The sequence below is a fragment of the Notothenia coriiceps genome, unplaced genomic scaffold, assembly GCF_000735185.1.
Source record: "Notothenia coriiceps isolate Sejong01 unplaced genomic scaffold, NC01 NC01_scaffold00000638, whole genome shotgun sequence".
Taxonomy (NCBI): Eukaryota; Metazoa; Chordata; class Actinopteri; order Perciformes; family Nototheniidae; genus Notothenia; species Notothenia coriiceps.
In genome coordinates, this window is record NW_011333339.1 from 1 (window position 1) to 16,586 (window position 16,586).

The window sequence follows — 16,586 nt, forward strand, 5'->3', positions numbered from 1 at the left end:
AGATATCTGTTATGGTTCTTCGACAAAACGTTCACATGTAAGAGGTTTATCTGTCATTCAGAACAATGGAAACCTTTGGTCTCTGGACACCTCGTTAGCTCAAATATAAACACCTGTGTCATGGAACACAATGATGTCATCACTCCAACTGACATGCTCAGAGCAGCAGACTTCAGATAAAGGTTAATGGTCCTGCCCTCAACAGCTCTACGTCAATTATGGGGTGTCTTCATATGCCGTTTCCATGGAAAGGCATCCGAGAGAGGAGAGAGAGAAGAGAGAGAGGGTGATCAAGAGGAGAGAGAGAGGGCGGTCAAGAGAAGAGAGTGAGGGTGATAGAAAAGTGAGAGGGTGATCAAGAGAAGAGAGAGAGGGCAATCAAGAAAAGAGAGAGGGTGATCAAGAATAGAGAGAGAGAGCGATAGAAGATTGAGAGGGTGATCAAGAGAAGAGAGAGTATTGTAACCTCCTAATGTAATGTATAACTCCTACGAAAATGTTCAAAAAGTGAAAACAATGCTCACCATGAAACACGGTTTTCTCATAACTTCAGTGAAAATGCTCCAAACGGCCCAAAACTTCACAGCTTTGGTAACGATGCAGCCATCAACGCATCTAAGCGTATTATGGGATGTCATCAAATGCCGTTGGCATGGCGACAGATCATTCGCCATCAAGTTAGTTCAAAAGTTTGCAGTTCAAATATTCTGCTGCTTTTCCAAGGCTTTTTACTTTCTTTTCTTCTCTCATCACACATTCAAGCCCCCAGTGTTCATGTATAATTTCAATCTAAATTCTTCACTTTCTTCTTACACATTACATTTCAGCATAGCAGTTCAGCGTCAGCTTTTCAGCATAAAGCATTCCCACTAGCAATTTCTTCAGGAATTGCATTCTCTAGTTATGAATGTTGTTACATCAAGGCCGAAAATTAGGATGAGCACCAACGGTCAACATTTTTTTTTTTCCTCCCAGAGCTACCAGGGCAGCCCCCCCCAGATCTGGCGCCCTAGGCGAACATCTATAACGCCAGTGCTATGGGCCGGTCCTGCTGGTCTACCAAGGCCTAACCATACCGTACTAAGCCTTGCTAGGTCCAGTGGAAAAACGCCATAATACTATGGGAGTCCTAAAGGAAAGATGAGGCATAGATTGACTAGATAACGTCCAAATGAATTACTGACGCATCACTGATCGTATTGATGCAACTTAATAGCCACAGTCTTTTTTTTTAAAGGCAGGCGTGTCAGAGCAGCTAGTTGTGATTATTCATGAGTGATGCTGGCGTGGACTCCAGTTTGGATCCCCAGCACTGATTTGAAAGGAGAAAATCAATTGTAAATGTAATCCCTGATGATTTAAATTGCCATCATTTGCAGAGGTTGCATGGTAAATGCCTTTTGGACCAGCCTAGCCTCTAAACTTTTCCGTCTTATAGTATAGCCCTAATGTCTGCAACTGCACAACATTCATCTTGATAATGGAGCCTGGCTGGATTCGTCCCCCATAAGGAGCCCAACTTAGAGTTAAAGGAAAGCATCCAGCCAGAATGCATGTGACCGCGTAATTTTAGCCAGAGAGGCCTACGCTTCCTCTGTTTGCTGTCATTATGCCCTCAGTAAGCCACATAAAGGCCCAGCCATCCTGTCCAGTTTAATGTGGAGATCACTGCACTCCTCGCCGCTGCGCCTGATTGGCTATTATCTAAATGAACCAATGTTCTATATCAGGGCTTTTGACTACATAACTACCCTGTTAATATTCAGAGGAAGTGCTGGAGGTCAGGGAGCTCTCAGCCGCTTGACCTCGGGGTCGCAGGAACCTGAGCCGCAGTGTGGCACATGGCAATGAATGAGCCCTAATGATTTAGATGGTATCTGTTACACAGCTCAGGGAAGCCAATCTCTCCAGGCAATCTGGCCGTGATGAAAAAGCAGAGGTTCGAAAATAAACCCCACTTGTTTCAGAGCGGGGTGGCGCTGCACGTCACTGGATTCAGTTAGAGCTCCGATAATCACACACAGATGAGCACACAGCAGCCGTAGATGCATTTTGTTGTACAGGGAAGTGAGTGCAGGAAATGCAGCCAATCATTTGGACTGTTTGTGTTAACTCAGTGCTTAAGTGACTTCAGCACCTTGTTACAGAGGCCTCATGAAGGGAGCTATCACAGGAGCCTCTCCGGAGGATTAAGGGAGCATTTGCCTCAGTAGGGCTAAAAACAGGCCATTTGTGCAGATGTTTAAGACACTTGTTGATGTGTGGTAAGGCTTGAGTTTCTCTAGATTACTCAGGTAAACATTGAGCTTATGCAGAGCAACAAAAGCTTGAGTTTAAAGAGCGCTTTCAAACTGTTTCCCTCCATACTGCATGCAAACAATGAGGGAGGTCATGATATCACCACTAAGACCACCAACAGCCCATCTCCAACTGGAATATCATTTACAAAAAACGAATTAATTATATATTGGCAAGTATACTCATATAATTTTCTTTTACGAACACATAACATGACCAAACTATTTAAAATCTCATTTGTTTATAAAAATGTGTACACAAAGAATATTCAGTGATGTCTAACGGTTTAAAAATAATCATAATAAAAGCAGTCGTTAATTTAAAAAAACTATAGAAAATAAAATATGTTTAATTTGAAATAGGAAAAATTGTTTAATACACAACAAATGAAATAAATAATTTGTAACGAGAGACAAATAATGATCCAGGAGGTGTGTTATTAAGAAAAGGAAAGGCTTTATTGATATGTATACCTGAACACATGTAGGGAAGAAGTGTTTTTGCTGTATATGTCTGTCAATCTACCATTTACATTTACTAATTCTGGCAATTATACCTAAATAGATCCTTAAAATAATGCATTTAAATATGTATATATTCCCAGACAGAATGATCAGGTTATTACTATAGAATTAGCTAGGAATATTTGATAAGTACATTAAGTTAACGCTATCTCATCAGCTTGCTCAATTTGTTTCTGTCTCTTGACGGGGATTAATTATAGGGCAGTAATTATGACAATGGTTGGAGTAAAACGGTCTGGTCCATTAGTGATGCTTTCTGTAGTGTTCCCTTTCCTCTAGTGTGTTCTATAGTGCATACTGTATAAATGGTCTGCAAAGGCTAAAATCCCTGTGTTCCCTCCAGAGGGAGTTTCTCCTCCCCCCCTGCCTGAAACATGCTTCTATTCTATTGCTATGGGCAGGACATCTCTAAGCTGTTGGCCAATCACAACAGAGCTGGCCAGCATCTACTTTGCACAGATGCAAAACAAGAAAATGACAAGGCAAAAAAGGTAGACTTTGAAAAGTGTGTTGGAGAAAATAATTTCAACACTTACTTCTTTGAAATAAATACTATCTTCTGCTAGCTACCACACAATGACTTCTGCACTCAGGAGTCCCACCTGGCATCTCATTTGTGCCTTCTGCTTTTTCTTTCCAAAGATTTTGGGCATACACATAAAAAATGTTATGGAAGAAATGTAATTATGGAATAATCATTAGTAACTGCGAGCGATGATTCTTTATTTCTTGCCTTAATACACCAACTAAAACATACATTATTCAGCTGTCAGCAGGTGATTTAACCATGGTTTTGTATTACATTATCAATATGTAGGTAGTCCAATTTGCATTGTTGGGCAGAATAAAAAACTTAAAAACATGGTTAACGTCCAAAGGTTTAATAAACTCATTAAAAAAAAGGTTGGTGTGCTTTTGACAATTAGAGGGAGTGTTCTCTGCAGTCTGAGAATTAAACTACTTTTCCAGCAGGCCTTGATCATGCTCACATTAATAATACTCTCAGTTGGGTGGGCTTTCACTTCACTCGTGACAGTCATTTCCTTGATGTGTGTCAAAGATTAACGACGAAGTGTTGTTTTCCACTTTCAAACTTTCAGGCTCACCAAAGGTTAAGGAAACATGGCACCATAACACAAGCCTCCAGTGTTTGTTTCGTTTACTTCTCCATCATCCATACTTCCATTTTATGCTGGCATATATAATGTATGACATTGCTTTTTGAAAGAGCTGGAAAATCTATAAGCACTTAAATAAAAATAAAACAAATTCAGAAGCCTGTTGGAGCCGCAGTATGTGACATCCCTGCTCAAATATACATATATGCACCATGACAGCCAAATCATTTTATACTTCCAGGAATAAAGGGTGTATGTGTTTGTGTGTGTGTCTGCTTGTGTGTGTGTGTGTGTGTCTGTTTGTGTGTTTGAGTGTTTGTTTATGTGTGTGTGTCAGAGAGAGGACTTCCTATGGTTGACAGAGCAGGTAATCCACGCAGAGGCAAGCAGCTTTAAACAGCTGCAGGTCTGCCACCTTTCATCAGTGCCACCCCCCCCACCCCCCATACAGCCTACAAACTGTCAGTAAGGCAGTGGCCCCGGGGCCCCTACTCATTCGTAGATCTCAAGCTTTACCAGTCTGTTGGCAGAGGAATCACCACACATTATTACTTATGACACCACTGAACTCAGAAGAATGGGATGCATAAATGGCAGAGCAGGGGGGGGGGGTTAAACCAAATTCTTTGAGTAACTTCACATCCCTGCACGGCCACACAAAGGCAAAGCTAACCTGACATTCCTGTGTAATTAACACATCTCTCACATGGCACGTTTCTCTTGACCACTTGGGACTCCCATACAGGACCGTAGGCTTTTCAAAGCAACCCGTTCACATCTGTGATCACTGAGCCACGCAGCGTGGCCATGAAGGCAGTTAGCCTGGAACACTCTGCAGGCATTGTTTTTAATACACTGACATTTAAATTGTGATCCCACTTGCCCTTTGGAGGGGAACAACTGCACTGCTGGAAGTGGCAAAGCAACTAGGAGGGAAATACTTATTTTCCTAACATTAAAACATTTTTGCATTACATTTGTTACAAAATTCTAAAATTGGACACATTCATGAGAAATGATGGACACATTTCTCACTTCTTTTTCAGTTCACTTTTTTATCCCACAATGGTAATTTGTCCAAATATTAATAGTAACTGCTTTGATTTGGACATCAAATGTTAAATTAGAGCACAAAGAAAAGAGGCTACGTTTAATCCCAGTGAAATCAGTGTCTCTGAGGACACGTGGTTCATTGGCTGATGTCGGAGCCTGTGCTAACAATTAGCTAACAATAACAACTCACTTTGATGCTAACCAGGGTGGAAACAGGGTCATGACCTTTAACACAATCCCAGATCTGATGGAGAAATTAAATGAAACATCAACATGGGGAAATGCACATTCCCATGAAGATCGCCATAAGTGTCTAATCAACTTTGTCCTGATGCATTTTAATTAGGGGGTATACAAATTATTATTAATAGTATTAATGTGTGGAGACTTCACATAACTTCTATTTTCACAGGATCAGTTCAGAAATACATTAAGTAATAGTTAACTGACTCATTTAGATTATTATAGGAGACATGTGTTGAATGTGCAACAATTCATTTTCTGAGAACGTCCTCATTAATGTTCACAGCCCGTCTTCAACCGGGCTTCCCTTTCCTCTTCAAATTATATGGACCAACACGTGGCTTAAAAATGAACTGAGTGTGTTCTAACTTTGAGTTCTAATATGCAGATCATACTCAAATATTGCTGCTCCATGTGTGCTGTATGTATATATATATATAAATATATAATATATATATTTACACAAATACATAAACCATGGAGACGTGCCGTCTGACGCTCAGACTGCCTAGCTCAGTCAGAGGAACACGAGGAATGGGTTTTCCATGAATGTATGTGAACACTCGTGCTCAGGATGATGTAAAAAACTGGAGAGCACTTTTACGTTAATACATTTTTAATGGTGTTGGCTTTGGCTTGGTTTTAATTAATGACTTGGCTAAAGCAGCTGCTTAAGCTCCGGGAGACCAGACCCTGAAGTGAGTGCAGAACCTGGATCACTTGATGCATCCTCAAAGCAGGAAACTTGTTTAGTCGTCAAAAAGACGCCGTCACGTTGCAAGTGGGAGAGGAACACATTACAAGGTAGGTTTTACACAGTAACTGTATTGCAAAAGTAAACAAGGCGGACAATCATATCATTAACAACAATATGTTTGTTCCTCAGGATTTCTCGATGTCTTAAAAAAGTGAGCAATGATCTCAAACAGAATAGTCTAAATACAGAAAAATATAGATTCAGGTCAAAAAGGATTGTAAATACTTACTAGTACTGCAAATAACAGTGAGGGAAGACAGCTACAACAGGTATGATCCACTGTCTGGCACAGCCGATGCATTTAATAGGTCGGACATACAAAAATAAATCACAACAAAACAACACAAATATTGTACAAATAAAAACCTGAAAATATGCCCCGCTGAAAGTTCGATGGGAGCGCATCTCATCTGTGAGAAGTGGACGCATGGAGTAAATGTGTGACTAAAACATTGCTGCTATACAGTATACAGCGCATTACACTGAACATGGCCTGACCAGAAGAAAAGGGTGTGACTATAACTGGAATATTACCAATAAGAATAATAACCCATTGGACATGTTTCCTATCATAACATTGACATAAAGAGAAGACAGTATGGAGATAAAAATGTGTGCTAATGGAGATTCTCGTGTGTAAAATGTTCCTGATGTCCCCTAACACACACGCATCCTAGAAAAGGAAAGGAAAAGAAGAAGGAAAAACAACAACTGTCTGCTAAGGGAAATTTCACAAGTTGATGAAATAATTAAAAAGAATATTCTTAAGAATTTTACAAGTATAAAAAGCTACAAACATGAATAAATTACATCACTGACACATAAACAATTCACAAGGTGCTAGTAAAACAATTCCGAAAGCCTTCATGATACTACAAGTGGAACAAGAGGCTGGTCGCAGAAACACAGTTTCCTTTTTTCCTGTTATATCAATGTCCTCCAAGCTGTGTCTCTTGTTCAAACAGAATCACAATACAATTAGCTTTGTGTATGTAAGGCCATATGACAATACAATGTATTATTTCTTCAGTTGCTTTCCAGACAACACCTTTAAATCTAATGGGGGTTCAAAATGAATTTCTGCCTTTAAAAATGTTAATACAAATCTAAGAAAAGCAAATTAAAACAAAAGACATTTGGTGGAAATGTAGAATGAAGCCTTAAGGGAAAGGAAGGATAGAAAAGCAGTCATTTAACAGGTTATGTACAAGCTACATTCTATAAACTGTATTGTGTGAAGATGCTGCCTGGGAAATCAAGAGAAGAGAGAAAGTATCCCCATGTGACTGCACACCTGACATAGATGAGGCTTATCATTGGCTACAGCGCCACCTACTGTCGCACATCCTATGCTTTTCATGTCCAGACAGTTGTGCTTTACAGTTGAAGTAGGCTTCCTGTCTATGACTCCAATCCAATAAATACTTAAGTGTTAACATAAAGAGAAAACTGCAGGGGGGTGGGGGGGTTGGGCGCAATCATCAGTGTGGCAATGATAAGCTGCATCCATATAGGAGAAATCCCCATACCCTGCCTCAAGCGCACATGCAACTTAATACATGCAAGGGATACTTTCAAATCCTGGAATGACTGCAATGTGTTTTTACTTCATCTGTTTGCAACCCCTGATAAACTGACAGCTGTAGTAAAATGAGACATGTTCTCTTAAAAAATATTTATAGTAGGTTCTGTACATCTTAATATCTGAAAGTTATAAAGTATAAGTAGAGGCAAAAACCTATTTGAGTGATGTTCTTCATAGAAATTGAAAAATGCATGATCTTGGGGTCCGGGTGGAGTCCCAGTCCGGCAGCAGTATGCTGCATGCTACAGGAGGAGCTTTCCATTCCGATGGATCTTTAAAATCTTTCCAAGTCTCTGTTTGGCTGTTGCCATGCCTTTCTTTAGCCGCTTTGCTGTGAAGAGAAGAAGACAGGGTGAGTGTTCCGCTGCTCTGATCACCTCATCTTCACTTCTTTAAGCAAAATACTATAAGGTAAAAACGGCTTTGTTTGCTGGCCCATAAGTGCCACCAACTGCCCGACAGTGGAACAACATGATGTGTATAATAACAGATTGTTATATGGAGGTCATCATGTTACTGATGCTGCTTCCAACAGAAAGGAGGGGGTTATTTGTTATTCTCAGATTACTGCATGTAATATGCATAGGTATTAAGTGACAGCACTAACCTTCAGCACCAATCATTTACACAATGTCAACACAATGACAACACACATCTACAGCTCTTTCTCATGTCTAACTAGATGAATATACTTTGCACCAGTTCATTGATAAAAGTCACTAATTCCATATTTTATTCCACTGACTGTAGGAAGGCTTAGTCTATACTCATTTTTTATTTGTGATTGGAACTTTTATTCATCATAAATATTTGTAATGTCGGCTTGCCTGTTTTACTGACTCACAGACTTTAATTATGTTACCAGTTACTTACACTTCTTGAGAAATGATTGGGACAGTCTTCTAGGTTTTATAAATGTCTCAAAGATCAGAAAACAAGCCAACCTTAGCATGCTAATATTAGCTTATTAGCACAACTGCAAAGGGTCTTAGCTATTGGTCTCTGATGCTGAGGCAGGCTGGAGGATCAGCTGTTGTTAGCATTGGTCACGTGGAGGGCAGCTAGTTCGATAGCACGGCTAACAAATCCACACATAACGGCTCTGAACATTTGGTTCAGGCTCACCTTTGGCGTCTGCTGACACCACACGTTCCACCTTGGCCATGCTGCTGCTTGTGGTGCTCATGGAGTTGCTGCTGTTGTTGGGAGAAGAAATCGAAGGTCGCCTTTGGCTCAGAAAAACGCCGGGCGCCATGGGCTGTGGCCCTCCCGGCGACTTTACTGTTCCTGTGTTGAACTCAGGGTCCGTCAGGCTGCCGTCGTCCACATTGTGCTCCGGCGAGCTGCTGTCCTGAGAGGCTTTCGGTGGCTCCTCTATTACTATTGCCTTCTTTTTGGTGCTTTTCTTCTTCTTCTTATTTTTCTGCTGCTCCTCCTGTTGACGCATACATATGGTTGAGCAATGCTTATAGGAATAGTTGCTGTTGTTATGTAAAACTATTGCAGTGGCATACCTGATGAGAAAGCTTTGCTGCAGCTGCGGCCAGCCCCGTCTCTATGGAGGCCACGCGCGCCCCGTCTCTCGCCGGCCTCTCCTGCCGAGGAACCGAGGGTCCTACCCGCGCTTAAATCACACCCATTCAGAGGTTTAGACCACATATGCCTTTTACATAGACCCTCCAGAAAAACGCGATTCTGCGATCGCAGAATTTACCGCATAATCAGCTAAATGGCGCAGATTTTTTAAAATGCCGCATATTTATTTATTATACAATGGTCAATAAGTGACGAACACTCTTTCTGACGTAACGCGTCGGTACCGAGAGGAAGATGCCGGTAGAAGAGTTAGAGATATTAGTTACGAGAGTTCTCTAGTCTTGAGTTGGCAGGAGCCGAGTAGCAGAGGCGGGAGAGAGAGGAGAGCGGGAGGAGAAAAATCGTATAACAAATAATATCGAACAAATAATATAATTTGAATCATGAAAAAATCCGTATAAGCAAACAAACAAACAAATATATAATATTGAATCATGAAAAAATCGTATAACAACACAAACCAGAATATTAAGTTATGGGGATCGCGATGCAAAAAATTCCCTGCCGTAAAGTCTGTATACGTCGATTCGAAGACACCGAGAAAGGCGCATTGGCGACGTTTAAAGGGGAGACACCCTGAATTTATTTGCCTAAGCTAAGACTAAGACTGCTTCGTGGAGTGACTCACTAAGTGAGTATACAGATTGACACTCCAAGATAAAGTCGGCGTCTGGGGGTACAAGAGGAGAAATACACGCAGTATTCAACGATGCTGATGAACACATGAAATTTCGCCGAGCCGTAGCAAATGTTACACTCTCGCTAAACGGTCAAACTAAGCAGAAAGTAACTTTTTAGCTTACAACGGTTTGGCAACTAAACATCCAATAAACAGCCACACGACCAAAGAGAAAGAGGAGCTGAAGGTACACACAACTATTTACTCTGATGAGACCGGAGAAACATTCTCGCTTCGTTTCTAGTTTCTAGCAGATACCGACTACGACGTCCTACTCCCTATAATATACTTACTGCTAAAAAAAATATGGCTACGTTTCTGCGATGTAGCCACGTAGCGCTCAAGTTGGGTTTGACATCGGCTACCGTGAGAAGTAGGCCACGTGAGCGTAGAACTTGCAATACGCCACTTGGCTACGCTTAGCCATCTTAGAAATTGAGGGATGTAGTTCTTGTGTAGAGATCACATACGAGGAAGTACCCGCTGCTGACGTTTTGTTTACATGAACGAGTTCGTTGGCTACATTAACCTACTTCTTTCCTTCTATAAAATATCAAGCGAAGCATGACTTTGGTTGATCGTTCACTTCGTCGCAAGACATTCGTAACCAACTAGACCACCGAGGACCGAGGGGGTCGGACGACGGCGAGTACTTACAGATGAAAAATGGACTATTTTATAAAACCCGAAACTTCTTGTTGCACCACTCACGTCTCTTACTCTCTAGCGTGATTCCGGAGGTACAGGTCGGATCGTCGAAGTATCACATTATCCACACCCCTTTAAAGGTACGTCTCATAAATGTCTATTGTAAAATATAAACACGACCACGGTTTACTATTTTAATGTCGTTATGACGACTGTAAAGGTGACCTGCTAGTATAGGACTCAATGAGAAGTGGAGACGCCGCACGACTGACGCCACATTACCTACACAACAACACATAAGATCTGCTGAATGTCGTCGGGTGGAGTAGAGGGTCGTGTGTCCTCCGGTAAGTCCGTACGACAGGTACCCGGGTGGACAGCAGAAGTCTGTCGGACGTCGTTGGCACCTCGTCGGGTCAGGTTCTCGTTGAGGAGTGTCGTGCGGCCGGGCCGTCATTCCTCGCCCACGCCCCCCCGCCGCCAACGTGTGTTCGCTGGTGGTTGCCGAAGGATTCTTGTGGTCCTTTTCGTCGCGGACTCTCTAGACCTATGCTACTCTGGTCCTGGTGTCACCTGCGCAACCAAGTTTCTGAGACTAATACCATTTTGACAGGTAAAACAAATGCTTCTGCAACAACTACAACGAGTCGCCTAGTCCTTGACTAGGAGTTCACGTGTCCGACGACAATGCTTTGCGCCAGGGTATACAGCCGGAGAAGGTAAGGAAAGTAATGTTGTCTCATGTTTCTAGTCCCAAATAAAAGAACACGGAAGTAACGTTTACACGAAAGCACAAAAAGGTTCAACCAAAAAACAAGAAACTTCACAAAAGAAACACTAGGTTAGGGTTTGTCAAAAGTCGAACAATCATTCGTGGTAATGTACTCGACGGTTTAGGAAAGTAAATGTAGGAAAAACTTGAAATGTGAAACCCAGATTAATCAACATACTTAGTGTGTTAGAAGGTTCGCGGGTGCGACAGCGTTCTGTGGAGCCGTGGATAAGAAAGAAAGTGTGTCCGTGAACGGTGTGAGGACTGAGAGAGGATCGTCATGTCGTGTGATCTCAAGAGGACACGTCAGGTGTCAAGGTGTCGACAGGACAGTACCGACAGTCACCTTTGAAGTTTACGTACCTTTTGTCTTTCTTCACGTGAAATCATTGTGAGTCACAAAATTTAAACACTGTATAACGGCCATGACAATTCACGAATGGAGAACGTAGCTGCTGGGGCGGTTGAACAGTCAGTTGGCGAGCAGACGTAGAAGCAAATCAAATAGGAGCAACCTCAAGTACTTCTCCCTATTAGGGCCAAAGTTTAGGTGTAGGTTTTTGCTTTTCGTCCCTGCTTGAGATGCGGTGTCGCGATTTAAAACAAACGACGTTTACCTGTCGAAGATGGATGTTATCTGGGAGGTCTTTGCTCCGGGTTCTGGAACCTAATACGCGCCGATTTAAGGAACGTGAAGACTCGCCCGATTTGGGAACTAATTACGCTGAGATGGTATGAGCCCCAAAATACACTGAGAAATACCACTTTAAGCCCTTCACGCTTATTACGCCTTTCAACGCTGTTAGTACGCGCCCCCTTCTTATGTTGAAAAAAGATGATAACGTCGAGCAGAATAATGAAGAGAGACGTGCGTGTGGTGGACGGTGATTGCAAATTGGGAAAAATGGATAGTTAAATTTGTGTAAGTTACAAATGAATAACATTTTCTAACCCGTGGTGTGTGTGTGTGTGTGTGTGTGTGTGCTGTGTGTGTGTGTGTGTGTGTGTGTGTGTTCGTGGAGTAAGCAAGTAATCATGAGCAAGCAATAGACTGTGTTGTATAGCTAGAACTATCTGATTGTTTTGTGAAGCAAAGAACATCGGGAGCTTTTCCCAAAAACCTCCAACTACGGCGGACTCGGCACTCAGCACCGAAGAACAGGCGTCGTCGTCTTTCGTAAAGCTTACAAACTTACTTTAGTTTCACCCAGCAGTGGCAGCTAAAAGAGAATACGAGGTTGTGTGTCAAGCGTGCCCACGTCTTATCAAAGGGTGAAAAAAAACGGGCCAGAAAGTCATCTTTACAAGCAGCCTATTTACTCTTCCCTATCTAAAAAAGTAGAACACAAAAGAGATAGCACACTCGGGGTGCAAGTGGGAGATATTATGCACACAAATGTAAAGACACTACGCGTCTCGACTATGCAGTGCTGTTCTGCCAATTGAAAACAAAAAAGGGGCAGTAAAACACACCTTTCTTATGCCCCCTAATACNAAACAATATGCTAAAAAGAGAGAGAGAGAGAGAGAGAGAGAGAGAGAGTGGTGTTTAGTTTACAGCGTTCGAATCGCATAATGTTGAATCAAATCGTATAGAACTGTATTGCAACAGGGGTGAATCGTATCGTATCGCATCGCCTGGTTCTTCAAATGTATCGTATCGTTGGCAACGTATCGAGATGCGCATTGCATCGGCCTCAGTGATGGAGATGCACATCGCTAGTCTGTTGAGAGGAGAAACAAGAGGAACACTGCAGTGTTGCAGGAGCTCAGTCTACCTGTTGGTGCTGTAGTCAATCCCTCCCACTTGTTTGCTCGCCTGCAGTAGGTCAAGAATCCCTGCAGCGCTTCCGCCCTTTTTCTTGACCTTCGAGTTGCGACTCTTCACCTCAGGCTTGGCCTCTGTGTCTATGTGCAGAGTCTCTTCATCTGAAGAGTCCACACTCTAAGGAGAAAGTTGAGAAGACAAAAGTTGAGACACTTGCAGTCAACGTTGTTTTACAATGTGACTTCTCTGATCACTATTTTTCAGGTTGTGCCTGTTCATTACTTTTGAAGGTTTTTCTGCAGTTCTTACAGACACAACTGACCACCTCTTTGTAGTTATTTAGTTTAACACAAATGTATTTGGAAATATGCATGTAGGACTACTTTACGGTCTGTAGGACTAAGTTACAGTCTGTAGGACTACGTTACATACAGTCTGTAGGACTACGTTACAGTCTGTAGGACTACGTTACATACAGTCTGTAGGACTACGTTACAGTCTGTAGGACTACGTTACATACAGTCTGTAGGACTACGTTACAGTCTGTAGGACTACGTTACATACAGTCTGTAGGACTACGTTACTGTCTGTAGGACTACGTTACTGTCTGTAGGACTACGTTAGTGTCTGTAGGACTACGTTACATACAGTCTGTAGGACTACGTTACAGTCTGTAGGACTACGTTACTGTCTGTAGGACTACGTTACTGTCTGTAGGACTACGTTACGGTCTGCAGGACTACGTTACGGTCTGTAGGATTACTTAGCAGTCTGTAGGACTACGTTGCAGTCTGCAGGACTACGTTACAGTCTGTAGGAGTACGTTGCAGTCTGCAGGACTACGTTACTGTCTGCAGGACTACGTTACGGTCTGTAGGATTACATCAGGTCTGTAGGATTATATTACGGTCTGTAGGATTACATTACGGTCTGTAGGATTACATCAGGTCTGTAGGATTACATTACGGTCTGTAGGATTACATTACAGTCTGTAGGATTACATTATGGTCTGTAGGATTATGCTGCGGTTATGATGGTATGGTGTCAGTGACCACACAACCACCTGCTTCATATTCATGCCCCATCTTTTACTTTCAGCTTAGAGGGTTTTTGTTCAGATTCACAACATTGTATCTCTACACTTGGATTTGAGTTTTAAAGGAGCATTACAGCATGGTCTTGTCACGGAAAGCTTGATAACATGATGGCCAGGAGGGAAGGATTGTAATACGTACCGGTTTCACCAAGGGCTGAAACTTTGGTTTCTTGGCTGGTTGAATGGGTTCTTTAATGTCCGACAAAACTGGAAGAAAAAACATTGACCATTGAGCAATAGCTCAAACACAGGATGCAATGGAAATATTGCTTCATTTTGGACAGTAAGGCTGGTTGTTAGTGCTAATACCATACTCGACAAAAACAACAATCTATACTTTACTCTGGTGAATACACATTCTAACATATCTGAAATGTCTTTGACAGGGTCTCACTTTCACACGCTATTTTGTGTGGTTGTAGTTATCTGGCTAGGAAGACAATGTCTCAAAGTGCCCAGTCCCCATTTACGCAGGCTTTATCATTCTATTGAAACGCTGCTCACACAAGCCCAGTTTAATAAATGTGTACACATAAAAAGCAGAAAACACACACACACACACACACACACACACACACACACACACACACACACACACACACACACACACACACACAAAGACAGACAAATGCAGACAAGGGTACTATCCCTGAAACCAAAGAGTAAATGCAAGCCCATTTAAACAGATGGAATTGTTATGTTTGGTTTGCAGAGAGACAATACAGAATGTCCGTTTACACCTTTAATGGATAAAAATGTTGGATTGATGCTCACACACACACACTCACCATGTAGGCAAGGGACGCTTGTGCACGAACGATCGCAGAAACAAACAATGCTTATATAAATGTTAACAAATGTACACAACAGGCGTAAACACAGAAAACCTGACTGTTTCCATATGTACAGAAAGAGAAAATACTGGTTATGTCAGTTTAGCTCCCTCCCTCCACACACACACACACACACACACACACACACACACACACACACACACACACACACACACACACACACACACACACACACACACACACACACACACACACACCTTGTTGTTTGACACAAGATCACTCTGTGACCTAAACTCTGTGTGGGTGTGGCCAAAATGCAAAGAAAAAGCTATGTTTACATAAATACTGTGAACGTGAGGTCAAGGCCTCCATCCCTGCTACAAAGGGACACTCACAGGACAGATCTCTCTTGACCACGTTCTTTTTCCGCCTGATGGGGAACTCGTCAATCTTCAGCTCCCCCTCATCTGAGACATACTCGTACTCGTCTCTCACCGGCTTGGATTTGTCCTCTTTTAGGTTTTGTAATGATCCAAAAACACTTGAGTTGGTCTGAGGTTTCAGCATCTTGGAGCTGAAAAGCAAACACAGGATAATGACGCAGTGTTGGAGCTGCTGCTATGATCACTACAGAACACCTGAGAGCGGGGAAAACATACCCCAGCGTCTTCTTGTGAGACATGGTGAAGCTGAATCTGTCTTTATTGCCTGACAGTGGTGTTCTGTCAAATTTGCAATCTTCTTCCATTTTCAGCAGGGAATCTGGTTTACTATTCTGTAAAGTTACACAGGACATATCGTAAGTAAACTTTCACATCATAGCATGTTTACGTTTTAAATTTTAGCCCTTTGTTTTGCAGCTCTCATCAACCTGGTGAACATGGTGGAGCCTTTATTATTTTTAATGTTTCAGATAATAATTAAATAAGATGATTTAATGTTGATGTGGTGCTAGCAGCTAATTGTGTTTCCTCCAGAGAAACAATCAAATCAATGAAATCCATGCTGGCGGCTTTCACATTGCCCATTCAGTCCTGCCGTTTAGATGAATGTACGGTTTCTCTATCTTTTAATTACGACTATCCATTTCTGTAAAAGGCCATGCTCAATACACAATACCTGGGATACAATGTGTTCAATTTAAAGGAACATTTTCAAAATAAATCAAGGGACCAAAATGTGAAGCCAATACAGTAGCGCGTACACTGGTTTGGCTAACCAAAAGTATTGTTCTGCCAGGATTCTTGCTTCTGAGATTTTTATGTTCATAGTTGATTGAATTTATTGTAAGAAGCTTTGGATAAAAGCTTTTCTTAGAAAAATTGATATTTCAAACAACACAAAATGCTGCTTAGTACTGTAGCAGCCACCAAATGGCTAGAATCAGCACATGTACGGATGTAACATATGCAGTTATATCGGATGTAAACTGCTGTTATTTGACTTAAACTTAGGATGGATGATCAGTACCTGTCTAATCAACTCATTGCAAGACAAAAAATGCAATCCCTCTTCTGTGATGGAAAGATTGTATTTAAAAGAAATGAGTGAAATCAGAATGATCATGCATGATATTTTCTGAGCCAACTCAACCTAAACTAAATGTAGGAATGCAGGAATGGCCTGACTATCACCAATGAGCACACTGTGTGGTT

The 16,586-nt window shown here is 41.8% G+C and overlaps 1 protein-coding gene across 1 annotated transcript; it reads right to left on the bottom strand.

The window, feature by feature from the left end:
* Positions 1 to 5,644: 5,644 nt before the first annotated feature.
* On the bottom strand, positions 5,645 to 15,702 carry LOC104955622 (lysine-specific demethylase phf2-like). The gene is made up of 6 exons (XM_010782988.1): positions 15,591 to 15,702; positions 15,327 to 15,505; positions 14,277 to 14,344; positions 13,034 to 13,218; positions 9,741 to 9,746; positions 5,645 to 5,657 (listed from the first exon to the last, which is right to left on the bottom strand). The coding sequence occupies exons 1-4, from the start codon at positions 15,677 to 15,679 to the stop codon at positions 13,048 to 13,050; spliced, it is 507 nt and encodes a 168-aa protein (XP_010781290.1). The 5' UTR covers positions 15,680 to 15,702; the 3' UTR covers positions 5,645 to 5,657; positions 9,741 to 9,746; positions 13,034 to 13,047.
* Between the last annotated feature and the right edge of the window lie 884 nt (positions 15,703 to 16,586).

What these genes read in the sequence shown, in the direction of transcription:
- LOC104955622 (XM_010782988.1), bottom strand. Translation starts at nt 15,679, where the DNA reads ATGGAAGAAGATTGCAAATTTGACAGAACACCACTGTCAGGCAATAAA. An exon ending in TCTCACAAGAAGACGCTGGG is followed by an intron (nt 15,506 to 15,590) that starts GTATGTTTTCCC and finishes TTTGCTTTTCAG; the next exon opens with CTCCAAGATGCTGAAACCTC. An exon ending in GGTCAAGAGAGATCTGTCCT is followed by an intron (nt 14,345 to 15,326) that starts GTGAGTGTCCCT and finishes TTTTTCTTCCAG; the next exon opens with TTTTGTCGGACATTAAAGAA.